The 27581-nt window shown below is 41.0% G+C and overlaps 1 protein-coding gene across 3 annotated transcripts; it reads right to left on the bottom strand.

The window, feature by feature from the left end:
- On the bottom strand, positions 1-27461 carry mst1rb (macrophage stimulating 1 receptor b). Of its 3 annotated transcripts, XM_049022454.1 has the most exons (22): positions 26589-26718; positions 18071-18120; positions 16835-17944; positions 13839-14015; positions 13262-13384; positions 12934-13104; positions 12307-12467; positions 11937-12072; positions 11479-11615; positions 11032-11214; positions 10717-10816; positions 10175-10393; positions 9811-9957; positions 9517-9673; positions 9345-9440; positions 8738-8950; positions 8493-8573; positions 7844-8025; positions 6233-6342; positions 5906-6071; positions 4431-4567; positions 1-4260 (listed from the first exon to the last, which is right to left on the bottom strand). In XM_049022454.1, the coding sequence occupies exons 2-22, from the start codon at positions 18098-18100 to the stop codon at positions 4029-4031; spliced, it is 4068 nt and encodes a 1355-aa protein (XP_048878411.1). In that variant the 5' UTR covers positions 18101-18120; positions 26589-26718; the 3' UTR covers positions 1-4028. The 3 variants fall into 3 exon arrangements, with proteins under 3 accessions (XP_048878411.1, XP_048878410.1, XP_048878409.1); XM_049022453.1 differs by lacking the exon at positions 26589-26718 and adding an exon at positions 27401-27461 and having other exon boundaries at positions 16835-18120; XM_049022452.1 differs by having other exon boundaries at positions 16835-18120; positions 26589-26710.
- Between the last annotated feature and the right edge of the window lie 120 nt (positions 27462-27581).

Raw genomic sequence — 27581 nt, 5'->3', positions numbered from 1 at the left:
AGAAATTAAACAGACTTTATTCAATATTTTAATGCTAATCCCTAAATATTCATTGAGATTGTTTCTGGTAATTAGCATCCCATACATTAATGAGTTCATGTAATATTCAGAGAACATTAAAGATCCCTCTTACAGAAACTTAATAAAGAGAATAAAAGATTGCTGAAGCAAAAAAAAAACACTACAGAATTCACAGAGGCCTCATACAAATGTCTCATAAAACCTCTTAAGAACTTCAGAGACCCAACATTTACGCAAAGCCACACAACAGACACGCAGTGGCATGTATGAAACAGACTGAACTACACAATAAGGGAATTATTTATATGACCTATTTTGTATGTTCATTACCCCACTGACGAAACATCTCAAGGCATAAATTGCAACTGAGTTTGAAATACCCAAATACCGTATCCAGCGCATATCATACATAGATTCCAAGTGCATTTCCAGCATACGTAGCAGACGGAAACAAAATCTCATTTCTGTCACAGACAGCACACAATTCTTAGACTTATTCCTGACTCAGAAACTAATAAGCTCAGAAACGTGTTTGTCTTGCTTATTTTCGAGGAACATGAAGTACTACTACACCTGACCAACGGTATAATTTCTGCGGTGGCTACAGATTGACATTCACATTTTAATTACTTAACAGATGCCTTTATCTAAAGTGGTGTACATTTTTTAAGAGAGCTGTGTCAGTTTTGAGCACAACTTAGGAAAGTTCAGACCTAAATTTGAAATTCAGAGCTGAAACGTACAGCGATGTGGTACATTCTCTGGCTAAGACTCACACTAGGTTGTTAGATGCATGTGGATGTGGGAAAGCCGTTGTTGGTCCCTCATTAAGAAAGCAGCAGCTGGGAAACAGAGGTGAAGGTGAAAGGCTGTAAACAGCTCATGGGGAAAATAAGAGTTTAAGGGGTGTTTTTATGCTCTCTAGCTAATGGATTAGCATCTTAGGGGAAGCTATAATGTTCCACCCAGAAACTTCATTGGGAATACAATCACGCACACATAATGAATGCCCTCTTATCTTCTTCCCTGTATACAATATATCGCTTTGAGTCTCTCTACATTGCATCGTATTTCTTATCTTTACATTTTATGTCAGATTTATGGTCATATAGATGCTTGTTATAAAACCCATTAAAATATATATATTGACAAGTTATTTATAACCTTGAAAATCAGTAGATCCATAAATGTGCGTGACCATCTTGACCCCAAGGCCTGCAACCTGGAATACACCAGTACCCTGTATGGCAAACATTCAGTACAGAAAGGCAAATGGAATCAAAGCAGAACATTTAGTGGAAAACAACACAAATGAATCAATTTCAATTGATACTTCTTAACATCACACAATTTGTAAGGAACTTTGGCAGTGTGCATCTTCATCCCTTGACAATGTTGGCAAATCATTTGTTTCTGGTGGATTACATTTCATAGATATATTTTATTGATCCCAATTATGAAATTCAAAAAATTATACAGAGTACAAAAGTATTAATACCCTTTTTGCAGGTTGTTGTCTGTTATTCTCATTTATATAGTAAAGGAATTACACAGTATTATAAAACAACTCATTAGCCACTTACTACATTGACATTGACTAAATGATGCAGAATTGCATTAAATGCAAAATACATGCAGGATGCTGGACTCTCTCTCTCTAGCAGAGTGAGGAGCTTGGAGATCTGGGGCTTCGGGGTGGAAATTTGAAAGAGAGCTGCTTCAGATTGAGAGGAATCTGCTGAAGTGGTCCAAGCATCTAATAAGGATGTCACCAGGTCAAATCCCGTGGGTGCTGTTCCAGTCTCGTCCTACAGGGCAGAAGCCCCAGGGTACACCACAGGCAAGCTGGGGGGGGATTATATCTCCCAGCTGGCCTGAGAATGTATACACACACCTCATAATGAGCTAAAGTCAATGGCCAACGAGAAAGAAGTATTTCCTGACCTGTTTGGGAGGCTGGTACTGCGTCCTTCGGCAGGAAAAGCAACGGTTTAAGACAAACGATTGACATTTCATTAAAATACAGGACGGCTCAGCAGCTTTATATGTTTTTGCATGTATGTAGATGCATCTGCAGTAGTCAGGTTGTCTGTCGATGAAGAAACAAACCAAAGGTATAGCTGGAGAATAATTACCACACACTCTGTGGCAGAAATCCATAAGAAACGTGAGCGCTGGAATTTAAATAAAAAAACCATTTAATGCATGTGTCTAATTTTTCTCTGATATAATGATGATTGTCCACCCAACTTCCAACTGCTCAACACTGACATTACATTACATTCACTTATGTGATGCTTATAGCCAAAGCGACTCACAGTTGATGGATGGGTTACATGTCCGCTCAGCAGAATCACAGGGGACACTGTTAGTTGATTAATAAAACCTAGAGATAATTTTGAATGAAATTTCTCTTTAAATGAAAACCATTTAAACAAATATCTTTGAATCCCAGTGATTGACATGATTTCCCTAGTGCCTGAATTGTAAAGAGATTATCTCCAAATTTAGGGGCATCAATTTAGGTTTGATTTTGGAACATGCATGTAAATAGTATTTGCAGAATATACGTAGTTTGCTTTGTTTTTTTTTTTTTTCAGACTGTAATTTCTGATCGGTGAAGAGCTGAAGCAAGGAAAATGTGAAAAAAGTAAACTAGCACTGTGAAGAGTGCCCCCTTCTGGTTGCCCTTAAACAAAACATTGCCGGTGACAGATGCTGGGTTGGCCTTTTAAATGACTGTTCAGCAACGTGCACCACGCCAAGTCCTATGAGGCCTTTTACTTTCAGGAACAGGTGACAGATCCAGAGATTGGAGCCAGGTCTTAATTAGTGGAATTTGAAAGATTAAAACCAGTCTAACGTCATTAATGCAACTTAAACCTGCTTCATAATGGCTCCAAGAAGAAGCATCCTCTCCATCCAAATCAGCCCCACTTTCTCTTTCTAATGAAGTGGAAATACATTGCAGTGGGGATTAGCTTGGTATTTTAGTGTCTGATGAAGCAGCTGTACTTTTACTGTAGGGACTGGGTCCATTTTTCATGATTTAATACGCTATTGGCGAAGGCGTAATTTCATGTTATTCTGACACCTGCTGGCGGAAATGAGAGTCACATGCCCTTTATTGGCACACTGGCGAGGAATGTGACCTGCTTGAGCATGAGCGTATGAGACGACTGAGCCGATGAGATCAGAAGTGAGCTGAAGTGTTTCTCCCAGTCTTCCAGCTGATCGCTGACATCACCATCTTTTTATCCATCCATATGACTGCAGTGAGGTTTGCCTGTGTCTACTGCTTATAGCTAGCTAGCGTAAATCAGATAATAGCAGCATTTTAATAGGCCATAAAAACAAGTAATAAATCCAGTCATATCTATTATTAAAATAAGTGACACAGTAGACAAATATAACTTTGTATTTTTAAAATATAAAACTCAATTATTCTCAAATTTATGATCCAAAATATACAATCTGAATACGCAAGTATATATATATTTTAAAGTGAGGTATTCATCTGATTGTACTTACAGCTCTATGGCTGTCTACTGTACATTTATCATTATTATATGATTATAGTACTGCCTCTGTCTACTGTGTATATATAGATATTCAGATAAGACATTATTCTGACTGTGCTAACAAATGTGTTGCTTGCCTTCCGGTTTGTTTTTCTCACAAAGAGGAAAACAACCAGGCCGTGTGCGTTTTAATGGAGCTTCTCCAAACAATGTAGCTGAGAGGCTTGCAGACAGCCGCCTTGACAAAACTGTCACAGGGCCTCAGGCATATGCAGGCTGAGTGCATTTCCTCCGTCTTGAAGGCTGGTTATAAAGACTGCAGATTGTCCTCTCGTTAAAGAAAGAGAATTCTCTCCGGAGACAATGCGTGATGCGGAGCTTTCAGTCGTCTTCATGACTGTCCCACCGCACTGGGCAACAGCATCTCATATCCGCTGAAAACTGCCATCTGTCCCCCCCCCCTCCCCCACTTCCTATCCCATGCCTTTAAAGGCAGTTTGCATCTGAGTGCTCCGGGTCAAAAGAGTCAGACTCGTCAGCGCACTCCGTAAGTGCTGGGTAGGGGCGTGGTTGGTCCAGATTAACATAGGTCACGTTAAGGCTGATGTAGTGCTCACCCTCCAGGTTAGAGAGGATGTCCAGTATCTCTGAGACAAGGGAGGCGAAGGTGGGTCTGGGGTCTGGGTCAGGGTCCCAGCACTGCAGCATGATGGTAAACCTGCATATCCAGACACATACAGCCTCCATGTTCAACCAGTAACGGCATCACCCTCGTATCCATGGAGACTCTAAATGTACGAAATCTCACTGCACTGATTTTTTACAATCTTATTTCAGGTAGCTGAATGACTGGATGTGGGTAACGAGAAGGAAGAATGGATGACTCACAAGGGATCGGGGCAGTATTGTGGCTGGGGTAGTCTCCTCCCCTTCAGCAGGTAATGTGTGATGTCATAGGGGTCTATCTCTGGGTATGGACTTGCTCCTCTCGTCAGCATCTCCCACATTAATACTCCGAAGGACCACTGTGGTGCAAAGACAGCAGTGAAGCTAGAGGAAATTATGTCATTATATACCATCAATGTCTGTTTCGAATGGCCAGCCTCAACAGTGTCCAGTTTTGTGCACCACAGATCTGTTAAAGATTACATTACTTGTATTGCTTATCACATCTGTCAGAATACTAAGGTAAAACCTTGGACATATACAACTGCTGTAAGGATGAAATATATATATATGTGTGTGTGTGTGTGTGTGTGTGTGAGCCGTGCTGGCAAAATGAGTTGGAATGCACACAGGCTAATTATGAGCTTGAGTCAAAAATGTCAAAGTCAAAAATGTCAGTTAATTTTTGTCGAAATTGAGATTTTCCCAAAAATGAGTCCACTGAGTCATCATCTATCCATCCCAATAATCAAAATAGCAAATAAATACCTTGAACTATCATAATTTGAATGTTTTATACGGGCTTTGTCTTCAGAAATTAGTCCTTTATCTTAAATTTTCTTAGAAAATTCTATTTGAATTGTTTGGTATCATCGTGAAGTGAGGCTCGCCTACTTTCTAAAAATTTGCATAGAATTTCCAATGACATCACTCTGAACCAATAGAACTCGATTTTATAAAGCCCTGTTGATGTACATAAAAGTGGCTTGTTGCTAGCCGGGCGTTGTAACGTTGTAATTTTTGTGTTGTTACAAGCACCTTAAGGGTAGGGTTGCTATGGTGTTTTGATTTGGAACAGATTGGAACAGAAAACTTTAAACTGATTTTTCTCAAAATTGACTTTTCCAACTTTGCTGACTTCTAACGGATGTATCTCGGTCATTTTTTGTCTAATTCCAGCAAACCGTACATCCTTTTGAAGGTTTAAAAAGGAGAATCATAAAATAATAATAACTCCATTTTGAAAATTTCCTAATTCCGACTGATTTTGCCAGCACGGGTCACATATATATATATATATATATATATATATATATATATATATATACACATACACACACACACACACACACACAGAGGTTTATGATTATATCCTTGTGGGGACATTCCATTCTTTTTTGACAACTTTAACCCCTACCCAGCCATAACATTGACCATAAGTAACCAAACTAAATATATGACTTTTGGCATTTTTAGCTTTTATATTGCATTCACAGACCTTTGTGGTTAAAATAACAGGTTTTTATTACATTGTGGGGAACATTTGATCATAACATAATCCACATACACAGACATGGAGTTTACATAGTTCTAACCATGTTGGAGAAATTAGGATTGGGACAAATGTGTAAAACATGCATAAATGTAAAGCATTAAAAAGAAGGAATTCATTCAGAGATTATGTGTGCGGAACTGACCACGTCTGACTTGGTGGTGAACTTCTGTGTTTGCAGGCTTTCGATGGCCATCCACTTGACAGGCAGCTTTGCTTTCCGGTGGTCCTGGATACTGTAATACTCCTTATCAAAGACATCCCGTGCCATGCCGAAGTCAGCTACCTTCACAGTGTATGACTCATCCAACCTGCCAAACAGACCAGCCCAACAGTGATGAACTCGTCTATTTGTATATGTATGGAACAGCCACTACAAGTTGGACCTTGGCTTCGGTTGTTCTGCTGTTCCTGATGTTCTGGCTGTGAAGCGAGGCCTTGGTAATGGACTGTGATATACACTGTGACTCACATGCAATTGCGGGCTGCCAGGTCCCTGTGCACAAATTTCTTCTGAGCCAAGTACTCCATCCCCTTGGCAACCTGGACCCCAAAGCCAATTAGATCTTTCACTGTGGGATTCTGAGAGAAGTGTAGAAGAGCAACGTTTGAGTGAATTGAATTTGAAGAACCTGCTAATGGAACCAATCTACAATATCATAAAGCAGGTGCTGAACACATTCTTTTAAAAACCACTAATGGGAAATGCAACGTGTAAACTCTCTGACTGCAAAAAGCGAGCAAAGATCAAACAGAACAAAAGACTAATAGCAGGAGGTAGTACAGTAATAAGGTCAGACTGTGAGACAAGTGAAATTCTCCATGTTTATCATGCCTTTACAACTCATCCAATGATCTCCTACAGTCTCTCATCTAGTGCAGGGTTATGCTGAAACTAGAGGTTCTGCTAGGAAGCACATGGCAGGAGACACTAAGCATGGGATGCCAAGCCGCTCACACACTATGGGAAATTTTAGGGGCACTAATTCACCTGTAGGCATGCCCAAGGAGAACTCACAAACGTTATACAAACAGAGCTAGGAGTAAGAACCAAACCCCAAACAAGCCCAAGAATGCAGGGATGCACCCCCCGAAAAACAAATTCCTTTATGAGGGGAATAAATAAGGAAAAGTTTTAAAAGTTTAACAACCACAAAAAAAGAACGAAACAATCCAAGTTGTTCATAATCATATTCTGGGCTTTAAATTAACAAGTACAATAGAGCTTTGAGTGTATGATTACTGTAATTAAAAATTAAAGATCATGGAAAAATCTTAATGATGGACAGCAGAATGCACAGCTATTCTGCAAACGCAACCAGCTACAATTTATTCTTCAGTGTAAAAAAACGTACTGATCTGCACATGAAAATCAGAGTGACAATACCATCATTTTAAGGTAAATAAAGGGGTACAATACCAAGCAGCTAAGTGAGAGGTACTGTGACTGCATACTTCCAAGGTTGTGGGGTCAAATCCTGCCCCTGGCTTTTTGTGTAGGGATACTGACTATTCAAAGTGTATCTTCCCACAGTCAAAAACCATGAGTTTAGGTGAATTGGTGCAGTTGGGATTGGCTGCAGACTCACTGTGACCCTTTACTGCAATCTGGTCCTTGGGGACCCACAGAAAGTCCATGTTTTTTGCAAAAATGTGAACTATCTGACAGGGAGCTTTGTGGACCGGATTGGAAACCACTGCATGACTGGATAAATGGTCATGGAAGATGAATAGATAAAGTAATTCAGCAGTATCTGATTAGTCAAGAACCAAAAATAGCTCTTCGTCTACTGAGTTATTAAGAAAAATAATCCACATTCAATATGCAGCCTCAGCAAGTCCTCTGCCAGCATTGCTGGTCCATTTTGTTCAGCCAGGAAGACTGATAAAAAACAAACACGATGTTTTGAGAAACCCAGTTATGCTGCTGTGTTCGCTATGGGTAGCGATGCTGAATAAATAGCAAAAATAATATAGATAATTCCACACATTTCTTGTATTACTCACTGCTGAAGCAGCACAGTGCTACAGAGATATTACCACGAACAGCTGAGGGTGCTGGTCTCAGCACTGGTGGGCTTACCCTGTTTTCGCAGCGGATGAAGTGACGCAGGTCGCCGTGCTTCATGTAAGGCAGCACCACCAGGGGTAAGCCGTCCGGGGGGAGCAGGATGCCCAGGAGCGACAGCACGTTGCTGTGGTGGAACTCCTTCATCAGGATACCTTCTCGCAGGAACTGCTCTACCTCCTCCACGTCAGTGATCCCTGAAGCAGGGCCGCAGCCAAGGCCCCGGATACACCATGAAGAAGCGTTTCCTCAATAAGGGCACCACGCTGGTACAACATTAGCATGTCTCTAGCACAATGTTGGGCTAACACTAATAAAACACAAATTCAACACCTTTACAACAATACTACATGGCAGAGTATGCACTAAGGTGTTTTTCAACCCAATCCTAGAGAAACCCCAGACAGTTCACATTTTTACTCCATCCCAACTCCCAGTGCACTTGAACCAAACAATTAAGAACAGCAAGCAAACCATAGTCTAATAAAAAGGAAAAAATATACTATATAATTACATTATTATTTTAATTTACCTTATTACTCTCATTTAGAAACTTGCATTTTAAGGTGCATTAACCCATTGTAATAAGACAGTTCACATGAGAAACCATGCCCTAAACAACCATTTACTAAAAACTCCAGATAAGACTCCTTCTATTACTCACTATTTAACGACTTCACTGCACAGTGGATCTCTCTGTTGCTTTGGTCAGTCAGATAGCCATGGTATACTGTTCCAAAGTGACCTGAAATAGAACATTTACAGGCCTGTGTGTCCATTATTGTGCCTCATTAATTAAAGCAAAAGAACCCGCTTTTTTTAAATTTCATATAAATTGAAGACATCTGTGAAGGATCCGATGATGTCCTGGGACAGAGCCAAGTCTTCACATAGGCGGTTGAATCTCACCTTTTCCGATGATCCGATGAAGATGGACGTTGAGCATCTCGGCAGGGATGAGGACGTCCTTCACCTCCTCCAGCAACTTCGGTCTGAAGCTGGAGAGGGAGATCTTCTCCGGGGGCAGGAGAGGTGCCAGTGGGCTCTCGATATTGGCAGCGTAGGGCAAACCAGGGAACGCCAGTGCTGACCCTGAGCTCAGACTGCCAGGGATGGACCACTCTAAAGCCAGGAAGAGCATGGCAGGGCCCCAACATAGCAGCTAAAATAGCAGCATCTTTGCATTCGTTTTGCTTTATAGTAAATCCCATTGTATTCAGGGTCTGCGGTGGTTTTGAAGCAATTAAACAACTGTACGTGTAGCACTTGCAAGTTCAAACCCAAGGGAAGTTAACAAGTTCCATTAAATATCAAACTTTAAAACCATAAGCGGTAGCTTATTGTTTCAATAAAATATTCATTCTTCTTAATTGATGTTTAGCAAAAAAATTGGTCCCAAAAAAGGGTATAATTAAATAGAATGAAATGTAAAGTCACTATTAAACTGATATGATTGAGTGATTAACTGTGATTAACTGAGTCATTAATTATCAGATTGGCAACTAGCGGGTCTCACCTTGCCTGTAGTCACCTACAGGAGACATTTCGACATTGTTGCCCATTTGGTTCTGGCCGCTTGAGTAATGGGACAGGTGGTTCTCCAGCGTGGAGACTGGAAAATGGATACGCATTTCAGTAATTCATTTCTAGAGTGGAAGTCTGGCTCAGACTCATGTGGAAAGACTTGCCTTTTTTCTTCTTCCTCCTCAGGTGCTTCATGATGAGAAATGCCAACACAGCTCCAATGACGAGCGCGCAGAGGATGCCCAGCACGACACCCACCATGGAGTGGTTATTGACCCTGACCACACAACCCATGTCTAGCATCTGTCCATTCACAGAAATCTGCCAAATAAGACAGCCGATAACTCTATGTGGGTATTTGGAGTCACTCATTATCAGTGAATTGTATGTAGAACACCTTAGAATGTTTTTGAGCTTTGGCTGAAGTTCTGAGACTCCAGAAAGCATGTGTGTCTTACCCGTACTGGTAACCCTTCACTGGGGAACGTCAGGTTTTTAGGGATCCTGCAGGTGATTTCATTATCCAACACCTGGGCGTTGCAATCGACTCCTCCCACAGTCATGGTGATCTTCATGCAGGAGCTTACCAGGTTCAACCGCTTGTGCTGCAGATCCAGGTGATTCAAATTAGATTTTAACAAATCAAATTGATAATATCCCCTATGGTTAGGGTAAGTAGTTAGGAGATGGATGAAGATAATATATGAGTGTCTGTTGGGATACAGCATCCAGAGCAGTAAGAATAACACACATTTGCTCATGCAGCTCAGCTCTAAAGGTACATGAAGCCTCTATCTAAAAAAGGGCAAAGTTTTCACCCACATGCAGTGAGACCTCATCCTCGCCAGAGGCCAGTCGCAGGATGTTGCCTTCATTCTCAAACGGGATGGGCTCTGCATAAGGGTGGTACGAGAACTCCTTGTTCCAAAGCCCCAAGGCGCCATCCATGTCGAAGGAGATCACTCCCTCTTCTGACTCATCTCGGTGGAAAGGAGGAGCCCGGCAGACCATCTGTGTCTTGTTTGCCCTGCTAATGCATTCCTGGAGCATCAAGGAATAGCCTGGTCAGCTGGGTCTCCTGCCCCCCATCCCCTAATCACTGATCCAGGATCAGCAAAGTCTTTAAAACCTGAAGATATGCTCTGTCTTGCCTCACAGAAATTACATTTAAACTCAATACCTAGTAACGAAAGTTACATCTATTCAACTCTTTTAAGAAATTATTGCTATATGAGAGTCAGTTATCATTGTCAAACAAACAAAAATGTTTATCTCTAGGAATTCCAGTCACATGGCAGCAGGTCAGGGGCCGGTTCACGGTCAGTTTCAATAGCACTACAGAAAACAAAAGCATGCAAACGTACCTTAAAGACAGGCTTCAAGTGGGTCTCTCTGGGTCTAAACTGAATAACAGTCTTGTAGACAGAATCGAGATTCTGACCCTTGATAGTGATTTGAGAACCTCTGGAATTAAACATACAGGTGTGGGGTGTAAACTCATTTACTCCCAAAACAACCTGATGGATGTTCAGCAGTCATATATCAAGTCCCCTTTGAGGAGTATGGTGCAGAACATGCAAAGCACACATACATGAACAATAATCACACAACGACATGGTGATGCGGAGACAGGGGCTAAATAGGAACCTTCATGATTGATGCCTAAAACCGATTCATACCTGTCAAAGCTGCAGAATGGAAGTACCTCTGTGATCTCTGGTGACTCTTTGTAGTGGAAAACTCGGGTTGTGCGTACTGGCGATTCATCAATATACACCCTCAGGATCGTGTCCTGTACCCGTGTCACCCTCTTGGAGAGGCAGACTATTGTCGACACGGATCCCCTGGCTTCTCCTTGAGACCTTACAAGATGTTCAGATAGGAGCAATAAAGAGCTACAACAAACTCTGAGCTTGAACACTTGCCAGTTACAGATGTCACTGTTATTTAGTCCCTTGTATTACTATGTTCCACTTCAGGTCACAAATAAGAGGGGATTATGGGTAACAGAGAATGAGACGAATGGAATGCCATGAGTAACACTGAGGTATAAGCAACAGATGACTGAGAAGTAGATAAGGGTCATTAATAATGGAGGACAGAAGGCTATGACTACAAATCCTCACTTTATTAATGGGCAGTCTTCATCACCGAGACTGACTCTTCTGGTCCTTCCAGCATACAGGTGATTCCCAGTCACCGTGACGTGGGTACCCCCATCGCGAGGACCATAGTCTGGCAGAATGTTTGTGATCTCAGGCACCTGTCAGTGGGCATGGGGAAGGGTCAGAGTAGTTAATACAGCACAGACCAGTGATGGACAAATGAAGCTTCATGAGCCATTTGCTGTATTTTCTGACACCACTAGATGGTGCTCTATTCAAAAAAGGGCTCAATTCACGCCCCAAAGCAAATCAAGAGTGCCATCTAGTAATGTGTCAAAAAATATAGGAAACGGTTCATGAAGCTTCATTTAGCTGTCACTAGCATATACTTCAGCCATAAAAGCATATCGGTTCATACTATGCTGGAGTCACAAATGACCTCAGCCTAAACTGAGCTCAAAGCCAACAACTAACATTACCACAAAGCTGAATCCTTCCATCACTGCTTCTCCGTTGATGGAATAAAGTCCTTCCACCTTCCCTTCGTATACTTGAACCGTGATGGCAACAGGCTGGAACAGGTCAGTAACTCCAGACTGAATCCTACACACCAATCTACAGAGCATAAAAACACTCAAAAAACATATCCAATATAACATAACCTCACAGTGTGTGTAACATCTTCCTACTGTAAGTCCAAGTGTACATCTTCTGAGTGTTATCTGTTGTGTGGGGGTGTAATTTCCTCTGCTCGCCAGAGTTTGGTAGTGTTACTTCCTCCAATACTTATAATATGGAAGCTGCCCTGCCAGTAGCTCCTAACTCTCATTGAACAGCTGCTGTACTCACCGTCTGCTGTTGCTTTTCTCTGGCTGGACAGAACAGTTATTCTGTCCCACTTTAACCATGTGAGTCCTACGATTAATGGGGGGTCGCAGAGGAGACTGGAACTCCCAGCCACACAGGGTGAGTTCTGTATTGCCATCAGGGGGTGCCGACTTTGGGAAGAACTGCACCAAAGACACATTAGGTTTTACTATGTAACATCTACCTGTGGAAAACACACCATTCATCATTCTGTACTTAAGAAAACTAAGAAGATCAGTTAGATCCTTCAGGTATAGCAAAAATCATACAAGGCATTCATCCAAAACCAGTACTACTACTCATTAATTCAATTAATAGACCGATGAGAGTGACATGAACCAATACAGGACAGTTAAGTGAATAGCTTCTGAAGGAGAATGAAAGGGAGGGTAGAAGAAAATAGCATGAGACAAGCAGGAAAGTGTGGAGGATAAGTTGCCTTTGTTTTTTATTTATTTTCACATCACTAACCATTTGCAAAACCAACTCGCAGGACACTGTGAAATAAGAACCTGTCTGGTTGGTGCTGAAGTTTGCAGAAGGCTGCAGATGAAGGAGGCCTTGGAAGAGCAGTAAATAAGGACAGGGCTTCCCAAGCCGACGTCTCACCTCGCTGATGACAGGAGGACAGGACTCCTTCCTCCAGGTGGTGGTGCACTCAGCCTCCCAGGAGCACTGTCCCGAACACCAGCCACACCCCATAAAGGCTGGTGCTTTCAAGCACATGCTGCAGGTCAAGAAATGGCGACAGCCTGGTCCTCTCTGGGGTACTTGGATCATCTTCAGGACAGGAAGCATCCCAGGATAAAAAATGTTCATTGTGGGGAAAAAAGAACATATTTACTAGAAGTCTGAAAAGGAATATCAGCACAGTTGATGAGGGACGTTTGTCATTATGCGCTCTCAACAATCGACTTATTTACTGAAAGATTTATACCTTGTTTCCAACTACAAAGAGCAGATATTCAGAAGAATAGACAGCAGCAATCGGGGAAACACTTTGGTTTTCCACTAGGGAGTAATTAGCGAAGATGACAGGACTGGATCGTCTCAAGATGACCTGCAAAACATTTCAGTAATCGGTTAAGTGGTAGAGTTGTGCATTATTGTTCTGTGCTAGAGTTGTGCCATATGATTCTGCAGTAGAGCTGATTGGTAGAGTTGTGTCATGCAGTTGAGCAGGTGTAGCCTAAAGCAACCCTTCCTCATACTCAAAGCTTTGCTTGGGTTAGCTGGATAAGCTGCAGATGTCAATAGTCGCAAACACATCTGTATGAAACATGCATATGCATAGTCTATCTCCTCCTTTTCCATGTGAAATCTGACACGTTAGGTGAGCATACAAATCTAAATCAAGCTACCAAAGTAAAACTGTATTAAACTTAAAAACACCTATGTTAGTGTCAGTGAGAGCAAGTTATAAGAGTGGGAGCCGGAGCTCTGTGGCCTGTGGAGAAATTAACCCTTATTCAGCCTTGTAACAAAGCATATGAACAGTCTAATCAGCATGAAACCTGCAGGAGTCGCCCGTCCGAGGTCCCGATGTGAGCCACTGTTTGGTTCTCTATAGTGGTCACCAGCAGGGAGGTGAGCAGGACACCCCGCATCTGTCTGTTGAAGAGGTCCACCCTGTAGTAGGGCTTGGACACCATGGTGGGCTGGTCCCTGCAGGAGGCGCTGTTCTCCATACTCTTATCACAAAAATCAACAAACAAAACAATATTTGAACCAAGCTCAAATTTTCACTGCGCTGAAACACACAAAGACAGTGAAACTATTTACAAGACCATTTAACTGGAACATGAGATCAAAAATCAAATGAACTACCAATAGCGAAAGTGCCAAAAAGTCACTTTATAACTATAAGAATATGAGAGATACAGGATTGAGAAACTCAGGGTTTCAGGGATTGTAAAACAGATCCAATATGTTGTGCTCTTCTGCCACCTGGCTGAATTTGATTTAACTACATTTGGAATGTTACTTTAAACTCAGGCTGCTTCACTCCCATCCACAACTCTCTGCAACAACGAATCTGCTAGCAAAGACAACTTTAATGCCAATGTCCATCTTTCCATCCATTTTCCAAACCGCTTATCCTACTGGGTCGCGGGGGGTCCGGAGCCTATACCGGAAGCAATGGGCACGAGGCATTGACCAACCCAGGATGGGGGGCCAGCCCATCGCAGGGCACACTCACACACCATTCACTCTCACACGCACACTTACGGGCAATTTAGCAAGTCCAATCAGCCTCAGCATGTTTTTGGACTGTGGGAAGAAACCGGAGTACCCGGAGGAAACCCCACGACGACATGGGGAGAACATGCAAACTCCACACAGATGTAACCCAGGCGGAGACTTGAACCCGGGTCCCAGAGGTGTGAGACAATAAAATAAATAATACAAGTTTAAAACAACAATATGTAGAATTATCAAGTTACAGCACAACTGTGATATAGATATTTATACATCCTATAAAATGAAGAGAGGAGCTTTTTTCCTACATATTCACATTACGAGGAAAGTTAAGAGACTGAATAATGATAAAATGGCTTGGTCAGAGGAATCGGTTGTCTGCTCATTTCTGAAGTTAGCGAGAGGACCTTCTACTGCAGAGTACAGCTAAAACAGCCACATTTAGTTTCTCTGGGGATCTTAGTTCAACCGATTGGCCACTTGCATATCCTAGTTTGGAAGATATTTAAATAAAATAAGATGTATAAATGAGGTGGAACAGTGCATGATGCATGTTACCAGTAGTCTAAAGATTTTTAGGCATACATTTATTTATATTTACTAGTTTTAAAAGCTATCAATTATATATTAAGTATAAATATTTATATTATATTATATGAAATGTGTATGTATATGTGTGTGTATATATATATATATATATATATATATATATATATATATGTGTGTGTGTGTATGTGTGTGTGTGTGTATATATATATATATATAGGCACACACATTTATTATATTAAAATATTAAAGTAAAAAGAGCTCTTGTATCGGAACCGAAAAAATGTGGATCGGCTCATCCCTAAACCTATCCCATACACCAGTGATTCCCAACCGGGGGTACGCGTACCCCTAGTGGTACGCGAGCACATTACAGGGGGTACGTGGAAAAAATTTTTATATTTAATTTCCCTGATGATGGGTAAATATTATCAGCCATTCCATTAGCTGTGCCCTGGTATAGAAAGAAAATCTATCTGGGATGTGTTGCTTAATGAATTAAATGTTCAAGTTATGGAGATTTAATAAAATGTTTTAAATTTGATAATCAGTTGTACGTTCTACTTTTATTGAATCATCAACACATTTGACAAAGGGGGTACTTGTGGTATGAGAAAATCTCTCAGGGGGTACACAATTCAAAAAAGGTTGGGAAACACTGCCATACACCGTAGCTCACAAGGCAGTAGTACACCTTGGACAGTATGCCAGTCCATCACACAGAACACATTCACACACTACTTGCAATTCAGAGCCAATATCTTACCAAACCACAAGCTTTTGGACTGCGAAGAACGCAGAAGACAAACAGTCATGCACGCAGAGAACATGCAAACTTCACACACAGAGCGGGACAGGGATTCAAAATCCCAGAAATAGCATACAGTAAAATTTTACTCTGAGGTATTTCATGAAAAGAAGATATCTATCTGAATTTAACATTAGTTATGATTATATAAGTAGAATATAATAACAAAAGTAGATTCCATGACAACATGGACTTTAGACCAAGAAACAGTAAACAAGACTTTGAATCAGACCCCTTTGACATGACATCCTTCCTCTACCTTCCTCTGGAATGCTGCTGCTCATACATTTTTGTGTAACTCCTCCGCAGCAATCGAGTGTTCCAGCCTGTTCCAGAATTTTCACTTTCAGCCTAGTTTGCATGTAGAACTTCCTGAGTTTGCATCTCTTTTTATGAACTCATCAGGATGAGTTAATTCTGTTTACTGTAGCTACACTAGTGGCTAGGATTTTTGGCATTGTGCTTTAAAAATTACTGCACAAAAATCGGCGGCAATGTTTATAAACAATCAAAGAATGTTACAAATATTATACATGGAAGGTCACATTTGTGCGGAGTTTGCATCTTCTCCCCATGTCGTCGTGGGGTTTCCTCCGGGTACTCCGGTTTCCCCCCACAGTCCAAAGACATGCTGAGGCTAATTGGACTTACTAAATTGCCCGTAGGAATGCATGTGTGAGTGAATGGTGTCTGAGTGTGCGCTGTGATGGGTTGGCCCCCCATCCTGGGTTGTTCCCTGCCTCGTGCCCATTGCTTCCGGGATAGGCTCCGGACCCGCCGCGACCCAGTAGTATAAGCGGTTTGGAAAATGGATGGATGGGTTTTGCATTTCACATTATGGCCAGAATCCCAGAAAAGAAACACAAAAATAGTGTTCAATGTTTATGGAGGACATCAACCAACTAGAGAAAAAATGAATTTCTGCAGCCTTGGGGAGACTAGGCCACGATGGCTCACCTCATGTGGGCAGTTCTCACAGGACTGGAAGTAGCAGAGGCCCCTGGACAGCTGCTCGGGGCCGGACGTGCAGCATGCATCCACTCCCTTGTCGATGGCGATGTTGACGTTATCCATAGGGAAGGCGCAGAGGGCGGAGTCATGCTCAGACTCCCCGGATTCACTAGTCACGGCAAACACCCCATACAAGATGTCGTCCTCCTCCTCGGTGCCGAGCTCATCAGCCAGCTCTTTTCCAGCCTTTCCGAAGTGGGCCGCCAGCAATACGTTGTACACTACGTCCCGGAAGACCTCATCGCTGCCTCGTTTGCGCCGCCGCTTGGGCTCGAAGCGGCATTCCAGCACGAGCTCGCGGTAACGCTTCATCTCCCACTCGGTACGAGGCAGCCGCGCCAGCCGGGTCTGCAGCGGTGAGCCCTCCTGGAAGGGACTCTCACGCTGCACGGATAGGAAGTACACAAACTCCTGTGTGAAGAAGCTGTAGACGTATCGAATGGGATATGTGGAGCGAAGATCTGGCAGAACCGTCAGCCCCTGCATGTCACTGTAGAAGCCATCCTCTGTCGCTAGCGGCCGGCGTACGGATATGGACTGCTTGCCATAACTCTGTGTCATATTGCGGTCGACGGTCGCAGCCACAAAGAAATACACCGTCTGTCCCTCCTCCACCATGGCAACCTTTGTGCCAAGGGGACTGGCAACACAGTCTGGACAGTGGTGGGGGGAGTTGGACTCTTTCCTAAACATACACTTGGAAATAGCAGGGCGCTTGTTCTTGATAAGTTCATGTAAATAACAGACACCATACTGAGAGCTCCCACATGTATATAAAATCATGTAAAACATGTCCAACAGCAAGACCTGATTGTCCGTGTCCTCCGGCTGACTCGGATCTCTCTCCATGTGGCACAGGGAACAAACTCTGCACTGTGGGCTTCCCACGGGACCAGTTCGAAACTCCCATAATTTTCCCAGGGTCACATTTACGGCCTCGATCACATTCCGAGAGGCAACGTAAATCTCATGGAACTGGGAATTAATCACGATGTTCTGTATGGAGCCCTCTGCCTGGAAATGGGGCAGGACATACCTGATGGAGAAGTCCACGTCCTGGGGGGACGTGGAGGGACATCTTGGCGGACCAGAGGCCACAAAAGTGTGGATACACATCACCCAAAGCAAAGCCCTGTAAACCATCTCCACTCAGGCAGCAGGAGAAACACACAAGAGATTCACCTGCAGGAATGGCAGTGTCCCCCCGGTCATTCTGAAGTTTTGAAGGATCCCTGTAGGAAAGAATCATCATTATCACTATGGCAAATGAGCTTTGTGTGAGTGAAGATGGGTGAACCTGGCTTAATCTGATTTTTTTCTCTTTTTAGTTTGTCGTAGATCATTTTTATATTTGCAATAGTAAAATTTGCCGAGCAGCTTGAATAAGGCTATAATACCATCAAAATTCATCAAGACTCCATCAAAGAATGACAAATTTTCCCCAAAAACAGAAAGCATCAAACCTCTAAGCTTAAAGGTGCACCATCACTCTAATTGTCTACAATTCACTATGCTGGCTGATTGGTGATTTGGATCCATTGTAAAGAAAGACACGTCAAATTTTTAAGGCACTGCTTAGAAGTTTTTGACAGTCAATTGGGATCATGATGTTAGTCATGGAGATATTAGTTCGGTTTAAATAGTCAAAAAAGTTTGTTTTTTTTTAAAAAAAAACATCTATGGGGCGCCATTTGTAAAGCTAATGAACATTTTTGTACTTGCCACTTTTTCAACATTTAGTGCAATTTTATGACATTTAGCTAGAAGTCAATGGTGTTGTGGATCATCAGATTTTTTTGCTGTATAGATTATTTTCAAAATTGTTTATCATATGTAAGTATAAATGGTATGTCCATACATAAATATTAAATGTAAATATTAAATATAACTGTTAAATGTAAATATACACACGTGGACAAAATTGTTGGTAACCTTCAGTCAATGAAAGAAAAACTCACAATGGTCACAGAAATAACTTTAATCTGACAAAAGTAATAATAAATAAAAATTCTATTAAATTTAACCAATGAAAGTCAGAATTGCTTTTCAACCATGCTTTAACAGAATTATAAAAAAAAATAAACTCATGGAACAGGCCTGGACAAAAATGATGGCACCCCTAACTTAATATTTTGTCGCACAATCTTTTGAGGCAATGCTCTATGTTCACAGACGGAAAAATGAAGCATATCAAGAAAAGAACACTGTCCCTACTGTGAAACATGGGTCTTGGGTCAGGTCATGGGTCTTGCAACAGGACAATGACAACACACAGCTAAAAACACCCAAGAATGGGTAAGAGGAAAACATTGGACTATTCTAAAGTGGCCTTCTATGAGCTCTGACCTCAATCCTATTGAGCATCTTTGGAAGGAGCTGAAACATGCCGTCTGGAAAAGGCACCCTTCAAACCTGAGACAACTGGAGCAGTTTGCTCATGAGGAGTGGGCCGTAATACCTGCTGAGAGGTACAGAAATCTCATTGACAGTTACAGGAATCGTTTGATTGCAGCAATTGCCTCAAAAGGTTGTGCAACAAAATATTAAGTTAGGGGAACCATAATTTTTGTCCAGGCCTGTTCCATGAGTTTATTTTTTTAAATAATTCTGTTGAAGCATGGTTGAAAAGCAATTCTGACTTTCATTGGTTAAATTTCATAGAATTTTTATTTATTATTACTTTTGTCAGATTAAAGTTATTTCTGTGACCATTGTGAGTTTTTCTTTTATTGACCGAAGGGTACCAACAATTTTGTCCACGTGTGTAAATGTTAAATATAAATATAAATGTTAAATATAGACTCTAAATTTTGAGAATGTATATGTAAATTAGCCATGCTCATCTGCATAGAAATAGGCGGTAACAATGGAAGCACGCTAAGTCAAAAGGGTCTGGCTGCAGAAGTGCACTCTCAGCCACATGCACGCTCAGCCGCAAAATAGCATGAAAATAGCATGAGACAAGCAGCAAAGTTCTCTTTGTTACATTTTTTGTTACATTTAATATTTATATATAGACATACCATTTAAATTGCACTAGATCTTGAAAAAATGGCAAGTACAAAAATGTTTAGTACCTTCATAGTGCCTCATACACATCTACAGTAGAATAACATAGTGCTGGGCGGTATACCGAAAACCGATTTTATTATTGTTATGATATGAATTTTTCTTAAACCGTAATACCGATTTAAGTAGCCTATACAACGTTCGGAAAGTGCCCCCCAAGAGGGTCTAGCTGCAGCTGGAAACTGTTTAAGGGGGACCTTTTTCACTGCTGCACCACTAAGATACAGCTGACACTGGAGTTGAAAATAATGAGACACTGGAGTTGTCAAAAAAATCGATTCTCAAATATTAGTTGACATTAAAAATTTGTATCTGATTAGATACTCATTTTCACCATTATTGATACCAACAATGCGGTTTTCGCCTCATTTGCCACAGCACCACTACAGCGCAGGCACGCAAACTCACCCACTCGCGCAGCTCCTCCCCTCCTCTCAATAGCCGCTGAACACATGCAAAACACACATACTGAGTTGGCCGAACTTGGCATATGCTGCAGTTGAAGGCACTTCGCAAGCTGCTTTAATAATAATTAAAAAAACCGCGAAAGTGCCGTTTGGAATGATTTTGCAGACGAGCATGGAAAGGCTAAGGATGTCGATAAGCCTCTATGTAAAAAGTGCTACAAAGTTGTGGCCAAGAAGTCAATTAGCATGTCAAACTTGGCGAAGCAACTTAAAGAATGGCATACCGGTCTTTATGAGAAATTCCGCGAGGTCAGTAAAGCTCGCGTTCCAGTGAAACTGAACTATTAAACACTTATCAAAAATGTTAACTTGGCTAGTGCGCACCTTAACATTAGCCGTTTATCTATCAGCAGTTAGCCAACAAACATGTTAGCCGTATGTTATAATTAAGGCAGCGGATAGGAGCAATGGCTATTAATAAAAGAATATAGTTAATGTGGAAACAATGCAAAAACGTAAAATAAAAATGTGTCCTGTAAAATGAGGTAAACTCCCAGTCCCATTAAAAAACAACGTCGCATACCGTGAAACCGACATAACTTTGAAAAATACCATGATACAAATTTTTGGTCATACCACGCAGCTCTAGAATAACATCACTGAACCACTGATTGTTTAAATGGTACACATCAATCCACCATAATGTGAGTTTTATAAATACAATGTGTTCTTAAATGTGTCCTGTATAACACATGATATCACACCATTAAACTAGTGCAACTGATATATTTGTACCCAAGTCCGACACAATGGAGAACAGCATTTGTATTTGTGTGATTTTCAGTCAGGGAGAAAAGCACTAGACGAACTACAAACCGGCATGGTCTTAGTGAGAAACACTACTTGTACGCAAACAACTATCCAAGTGAAAGTCGCTGATGTCTGATTCATGAACAAATCATTCTTTTGAACTGGATCTTGAAATGATTCTTGCCAGTAAATGAGACAAACCAGTTTTCAAATCTAGAAGAACCTAACCTTTTGTACATGCATTGCACAAGTCAAAGTCTTAGATTTTAAAAATCCAAAAATATCTGAGAAATTATCATATACAAACACAGCAACGTTATTAATTCACTTACATTTAAGCTTAAGTCTGCTTTTAGCAAACTGTCTGTAGCCATGTTGCCTTCAGTCTCCCTCCACATATTGTAATCTATTGTGTTTGTGCTGTGTGCATGCCCAGCGGAATGGTGGTTGTAGGTCACTATTAACCTAGTTCACTAGTGACCCCACTAGAAAATGGTGCTCTCTGTTCAAAAAACGGGTTCAAACTATACCCCAAAGCAACCCAAGAGCACCATCTAGTGGGGTCAGGAAATACAGCAAATGGTTCATGAAGTGTCCCTTTGGCTATCATTACTCCCGACACTCTATAATTGACAAGTTAACAAATTTGATTGAAGCAGTTACTAAGCAAATCTCATGAGACTCATCTGATCCCTAGGAGATGTTTATGATATCGTTTATTTATGTATTATTATTATTTTTTATTTGAAATGCATATAATTACATTATTGTATAATAACAAATATATCACTATATTTGTTATTCAATTCATTTGGTTTCATTTACTATGCTTTGGAGTTGCATTCCCCAATCCTATTTTTCCCACTGGATAAGTGTATTTTATCAAGCAATTTTAGTGAACGCAAGGGTTTTCAGGACCACATTAGTCACACTGTATCAGAACTGACTGTAGCTGTTATCAAAAGAAATGTGGCTTTTTACAACTTTCTTCATAATATTGTGCTTCTACAGTGTGTAATTAATAAATTGTCAACCATGACTCACAGATAAGTATAGTCAATAGACTCCTTCAACAAATGGCTGCCAGCCTACATGAACTATCGAGTGGGTTTCATTCTATAGACTGTGCTTGTTCCTTGACAATGTATTACTAGGACATTAAAACCACGCTACTGTTGTATCTGCTCCAGTCTAGTTCTCACGCAGGTTCTATGAGCAGCAAATCCATCCATCCATAACCATTTACCCAGTGCAGGGTTATGACAAGCTTGGAACCTACGTGTTAAATCAGTGGTTCTCAATCCTGTTCCTGGCGTCCCCCTGCCAGAATGTTTTCTTTCCAACCCTACATTAATCAGGCTTATATTGTCCTTAATAGGTTAATAATGAGTGTGGCAGGTTGAAAGCAGAGGGGGCTGGAATGAAAACATTGTAGTGAGGGGGCAGCAGAAACAGGACAGAGAACCACTGCGCTAAATGTTCCCTGTTCACAATATTTATATACTCCTGCACAATATTATTTTTTCAGATGACGGTCTTGCTACAACAGAACTTCACGAGGAACAGAAAAAAATACCCCAGAAAGTTCCCCACCTTGGGGTTTGAGATAGTTATTAGCACCACAGTGAATATTCCAGCTTTCCTGAAACAGAAAAACGTTTAGTATAAAAGCAGCCCCAACATAATACCCACATTCCAAGGTACAGTGGCAGGTTCTTGCAGCAATCAGCAGCACTGGGATACATGTACAGATAATGTCACTTCTGTACATATTTGGCATTTTAGTCACTTCAGTTGTACAAGTGAATTGGCTACAATAATTATAAGTTTAGCAGCACCCAGGGAGCTGGAGGGCCTTGCTGAAGGACCAACAGACGTGCTGAGGCCGGGCTGAAACTGCCGACCTTCCGGTCACATTCACAGCGGCTTAGCCCACTAAAGCACATGCTAAGTAAACAGCTGTACATACTCAAAAAGAATGATCTGAATAGTGATGATGTAACTAGCTACAGAATTATCTTGACCTTATATTAGAGGAGATGTGTTGTTTTTACAATGAGTTAATATGTGGTACAAGTTTCCATTTAGGCTTAGAGTACCAAAACGACACTTGAGAGATTATTCAATGAGTTTATTGTAAATGTTCTCGTTTTCTCTTGTGTTTCAGGGCCTAAGTGCTGCTTTGGGCTGCTTTTGTTTGTCTAAATAAAGAAAGAACTGCTGAGTGGTCAGGACTCACACCTCCCTCATGGCGCCTATATACTCTGCCTCAGATCTGTCCTCAGCCTGAATAGTTCTGGCTGTTGTACCTGGTTAACACCACTTCTGTATGATATTAAAAAAAAAATATCAACACACTACTCAGCACAGTTTTTGGCTCCCATCTGCTTCCATCTTAGCCCCATGCTAACAGATCATCAGCAGGACCCTGACAGCTATTGAGGCACAGGAAACACGTGCTGGATGAGCCCCCACCTCCAACAGCTGGATTAGCAGAACCCGATTACTGTCCTCCACCTCCCCTACTCAATTATCCAAGAAGCTTTTTCCATACTGTACACTGGGCCTGAGTGATGTGAAAGTTTCAACTCTAAGAGGTTATGCTAACTTGTAAAATATCTAACTAGTGACCATGAAGACTAGCATTGAAGGTCTTAGAGTTTACTGTCTATCAGTATAAGGATGAACGAAAAACAAACCAGAAAATAACATCCAACCAGGACATTAATTTAGATAGATAGATAGACAGACAGACAGACAGATTTTACCTCAGGCTGAAACGCTGCATTTAATCTCTATAAGTTAAATATGTTTTGTGTGAGTGTAACACCACAGAAACTGGGTCAAATGACAGTATGATGCAAAGGTACATACACAGCGGAAATGATGAAGTCCTTCATGACTCATTAACTACATACACAGAATAAGTAACATTGTATCGCCTATACGTTTACTTCTCATTCACTTAGCTTAGAGTTTTACCCGATTTCCACCCATACACGAGGAGGATATAGTGCTGCACTAAGATGGGACAAGCCCCCACCTGAGTATACTGCACCCAAACACCTCTCAGGATTCTAAACTTACGGATCCTTGTACTAAACCACCACAGAAATTTGTATCCAGAGAAACACAAACTTATACAGCTCTGATCAAAATTAAGAGACTGTAGCATCATTTTTACTTTCACAAATTTCTCAATTTATGGGAATATATGGAAATCTGTGAAAAAAATATCAACTTTTTTGCAAACTGCAGCCTGGTTCTTCTCTGTTTATAATGAAGGGCTTCTTCCTTGGTTTAAGGGTCTACAGTCCTGCTTCTAGCAGCCTGATACAAACTGTCCTAGCCGTGCACTTCACACCTGCACTTCATGTTTCCCATTGCTTTTGAAGGTCACTTGAGGTCATCCTCTGAATTATGATACACTGCCGGATAAGTTGACGGTCATCTCTGGCATTAGAAAGTTGCTTCTGCCCTCTACCTGCCTGGTTTTTGGTTATTGCCAATGTCTCCTGCTTCACCTTGTTCTTCTGTACTGCTGTCTTGGAAATTCTAAGCCTAGAAGCAGCCTGCCTCGCAATGTCACCTTCTGCCAGCAGAACCAGGATTAAACCAGGATTTAAAAACGTAGATAATAAAAAAAATATAGAGCAGTCTATAAATTTTTTCCAGAGCTTTATATTACTAATGACATGCAGCCTTGAAAATAACATAATTTCCTTTCCAATGAGCTATTTATTAGATATTTATTAGAATTTTTGTTCAATTAATTATCTATCGTTTTACTATACTATATATGAGAGCTCGCGTCAATGCATCAGCTTTCAGCTACTAATAGCCTGCAAAGAGCCATCGAGCAGAACGCTGATAAGAATTTCTTTGTCACATATAAATGTATATAATATGTCATTGAAATATTATACTTAATTTCATTGTTGCCATCACCCCTGGTTGGTAACATTTATCATCGGCATGGTTATTCACAATAAGAGACAAAAGACCTCTTTGTCCAGGTCCATCACATTTAAAAAGTGAGCACCTGGGAGGACATTAATTAATGGGATACAGCAGCAGCAGGCTGCCCGGAAGGCTCTGTGCATTTTCACTTTGCATTCCTGTCACAGTCCTCCGTGACATTAACAGCAAAAGATCCGCACGGACCTCTGGTCACAAAACAGGTGCCTGTAGCACTCACCGGCGTGTCATTCTGACGCGTGACACAGAATTCTGACGGCTAAAAGAGGAAAATGTGTGCGTATGTGGATGAGAGCATCTGCTCAATAAAAAATAATCAGTAAGGTTGATATTAAAGACTGCATGTTGAAGGCTAAAGTAATTAACAAGCTATGAATTTACAAGAATTCTAGGGAAATGATTAAATACACCGCATAAACTTATGTTCAGTCACGCTGTTGGGCTGGAATGTGTCAACATACTTCTGCATTATGCAGGATGAGGTTTGGCGAAGGCTAAAGCCTGGGAAATAGCTAGAACATGAGTATACATATTTATGCCCAGGGTAGACGGGCTGTTTTTCATGTTCTTGGTTCATAACCTGAAGGTTAATGAAAAAGAAGTTTCCATTAATAAATGATGCCTACAGCTAGGCTAACTGGATAAGAGACTGAAGAGAAATACAAATCTTGACTGACAGACAGACAGACAGACAGACAGACAGACAGACAGATAGATAGATAGATAGATAGATAGATAGATAGATAGATAGATAGATAGATAGATAGATTAACCCACATATGTCACAACTCTGCCACAAAGTAAAATATTCGTAGTGACTAGTTTCAATCTGATAAGGCTCTGTGCTTGGGCGTTACTTCACCACTTGCAAACAAACCAATGAATACTTAATCTCTTTCTCGATTACTCGTTCCCATACGCCAGGTGATATGAAACTAATCTCTGCTAAGCTATTCTACAGTACTTCTCGGAAAAAATATAGTCAAATCTACAGTTTCTTATTATGTTCCGAATAATGTTAAAGTACAGAGACATTGAGGTCACCTTTTCGGGAGATCAAGCTCCTCTTTCTACATGTATAGGTGACCGTCTGATTTCCACCGCCGGGGTGATTTTTAAAAGCAGCCCCACGCCTATTCATTGTACAAGATGAAGGACGGATTAAATAACAATCTGAAGGTTACACGTGGGAAAATAAACGCAGCAAACATGAAGCTGAGTGAAAATCAGAGAATTACATACATAACACTCTGGAAAATTTTTGCTGCTGCGCTAAACAAACACTTAAAAGAATTACTTGTGCATCTTCGACGTATTGAATTACTTTTTTGTGCTTTAGATATAGTTAAATATCAATCGATCGTACAGCGATATTTTTAATGCTTACACGGGTATTAAGTTAATTCTAGTTACAAATAAAAATACACAGAGCCTACCTGACGTAGCCCCCGCACTTCATCCAACTGTTCTCTTACGGACAAACGCCGTTCAATATTTAAAAAATATGTAAGGTCCATATGTTACTCCGTTTCCCAAAAAAAAGCGCCCCTTCGCAGGGACTGTCTGCCCGCAGTTTTGAGCTGCCCCCCTCGCTGACAAAATGCCCCACCCTTCCGCACGCCGAGTGCCCGCACCGAACACTTCTCACTTCACTCACTTTACTCACTGTATCTGAAACTTTGCCAAAACGTATCTCACCGATAATAAACTATAATGCGGACAATAATCGTAATGAAACATCTTTGCAGGAGCAGGAGGCCACTGTAAAACATTTGTAGCATCTCAAATATCATACCATATTCTTCAAAAACAACATCTGTCCCATGTACACTCAAAACTCACAGAATATCTAAAAGGACTGGAAATTTCCATTTATTCCCATCAGAGTCGCTTTAGTTTCAGTTGTACCGCAGAGTAATTTCGATCCGTAGACACATCTCAGCATTAATTAGTTGATTTTAAAAAATGCTAATGAACAACAGAAAACTTTTGTTAGAAATTGCTGTCTGTTAGAAAACGGTAATACCGTCTAAAAAATAAATTATATGAAAATAACATGTACCGGTTTATGCACACAAAGGCATGTCTTATAATGTGCAGATGTTTCACCATTTCCGTGCCCGTTTCGAAGTGTAAGTAGTACCCTTTTAGGCTATGGGTTTGAGTCCTTAACGATCACACCGACTGATCAGACCTAGACATCGCGGATCAGAACCCAAACAAGGCATTCCGGATATGCGTGAAATACCTGGACGTCAAATATGTTAAATCGACGTCCATAATGAGCAGTATGCCTTCGGACGATGTCGAAACAGTATAGTAAAGTAAATAACCAGTCATTGCTCGCTCAGAAAGTAATATCGCACCGATGTCAAACTAGTTAAATATTTACTCAAGTGAATACAACCCTGGCTAATGAGTAATATTTT

This window comes from Brienomyrus brachyistius, chromosome 8 (genome assembly GCF_023856365.1).
Source record: "Brienomyrus brachyistius isolate T26 chromosome 8, BBRACH_0.4, whole genome shotgun sequence".
Taxonomy (NCBI): Eukaryota; Metazoa; Chordata; class Actinopteri; order Osteoglossiformes; family Mormyridae; genus Brienomyrus; species Brienomyrus brachyistius.
Note: the sequence above shows the minus strand (reverse complement) of the source record. Positions and strands in the feature narration are given on the sequence as shown.

Excerpts from the sequence above, each read along its gene's own strand:
- mst1rb (XM_049022453.1), bottom strand. The coding sequence starts at position 18,031 with ATGGTTTACAGGGCTTTGCTTTGGGTGATGTGTATCCACACTTTTGTG. Across the intron at positions 14,016-16,834 it reads GTGAGAACTGCCCACATGAG|AGTATGGAGAACAGCGCCTC; the intron begins GTGAGCCATCGT and ends TTTTGTGATAAG. Across the intron at positions 4,261-4,430 it reads CAATACTGCCCCGATCCCTT|GTTTACCATCATGCTGCAGT; the intron begins GTGAGTCATCCA and ends CTGGATATGCAG.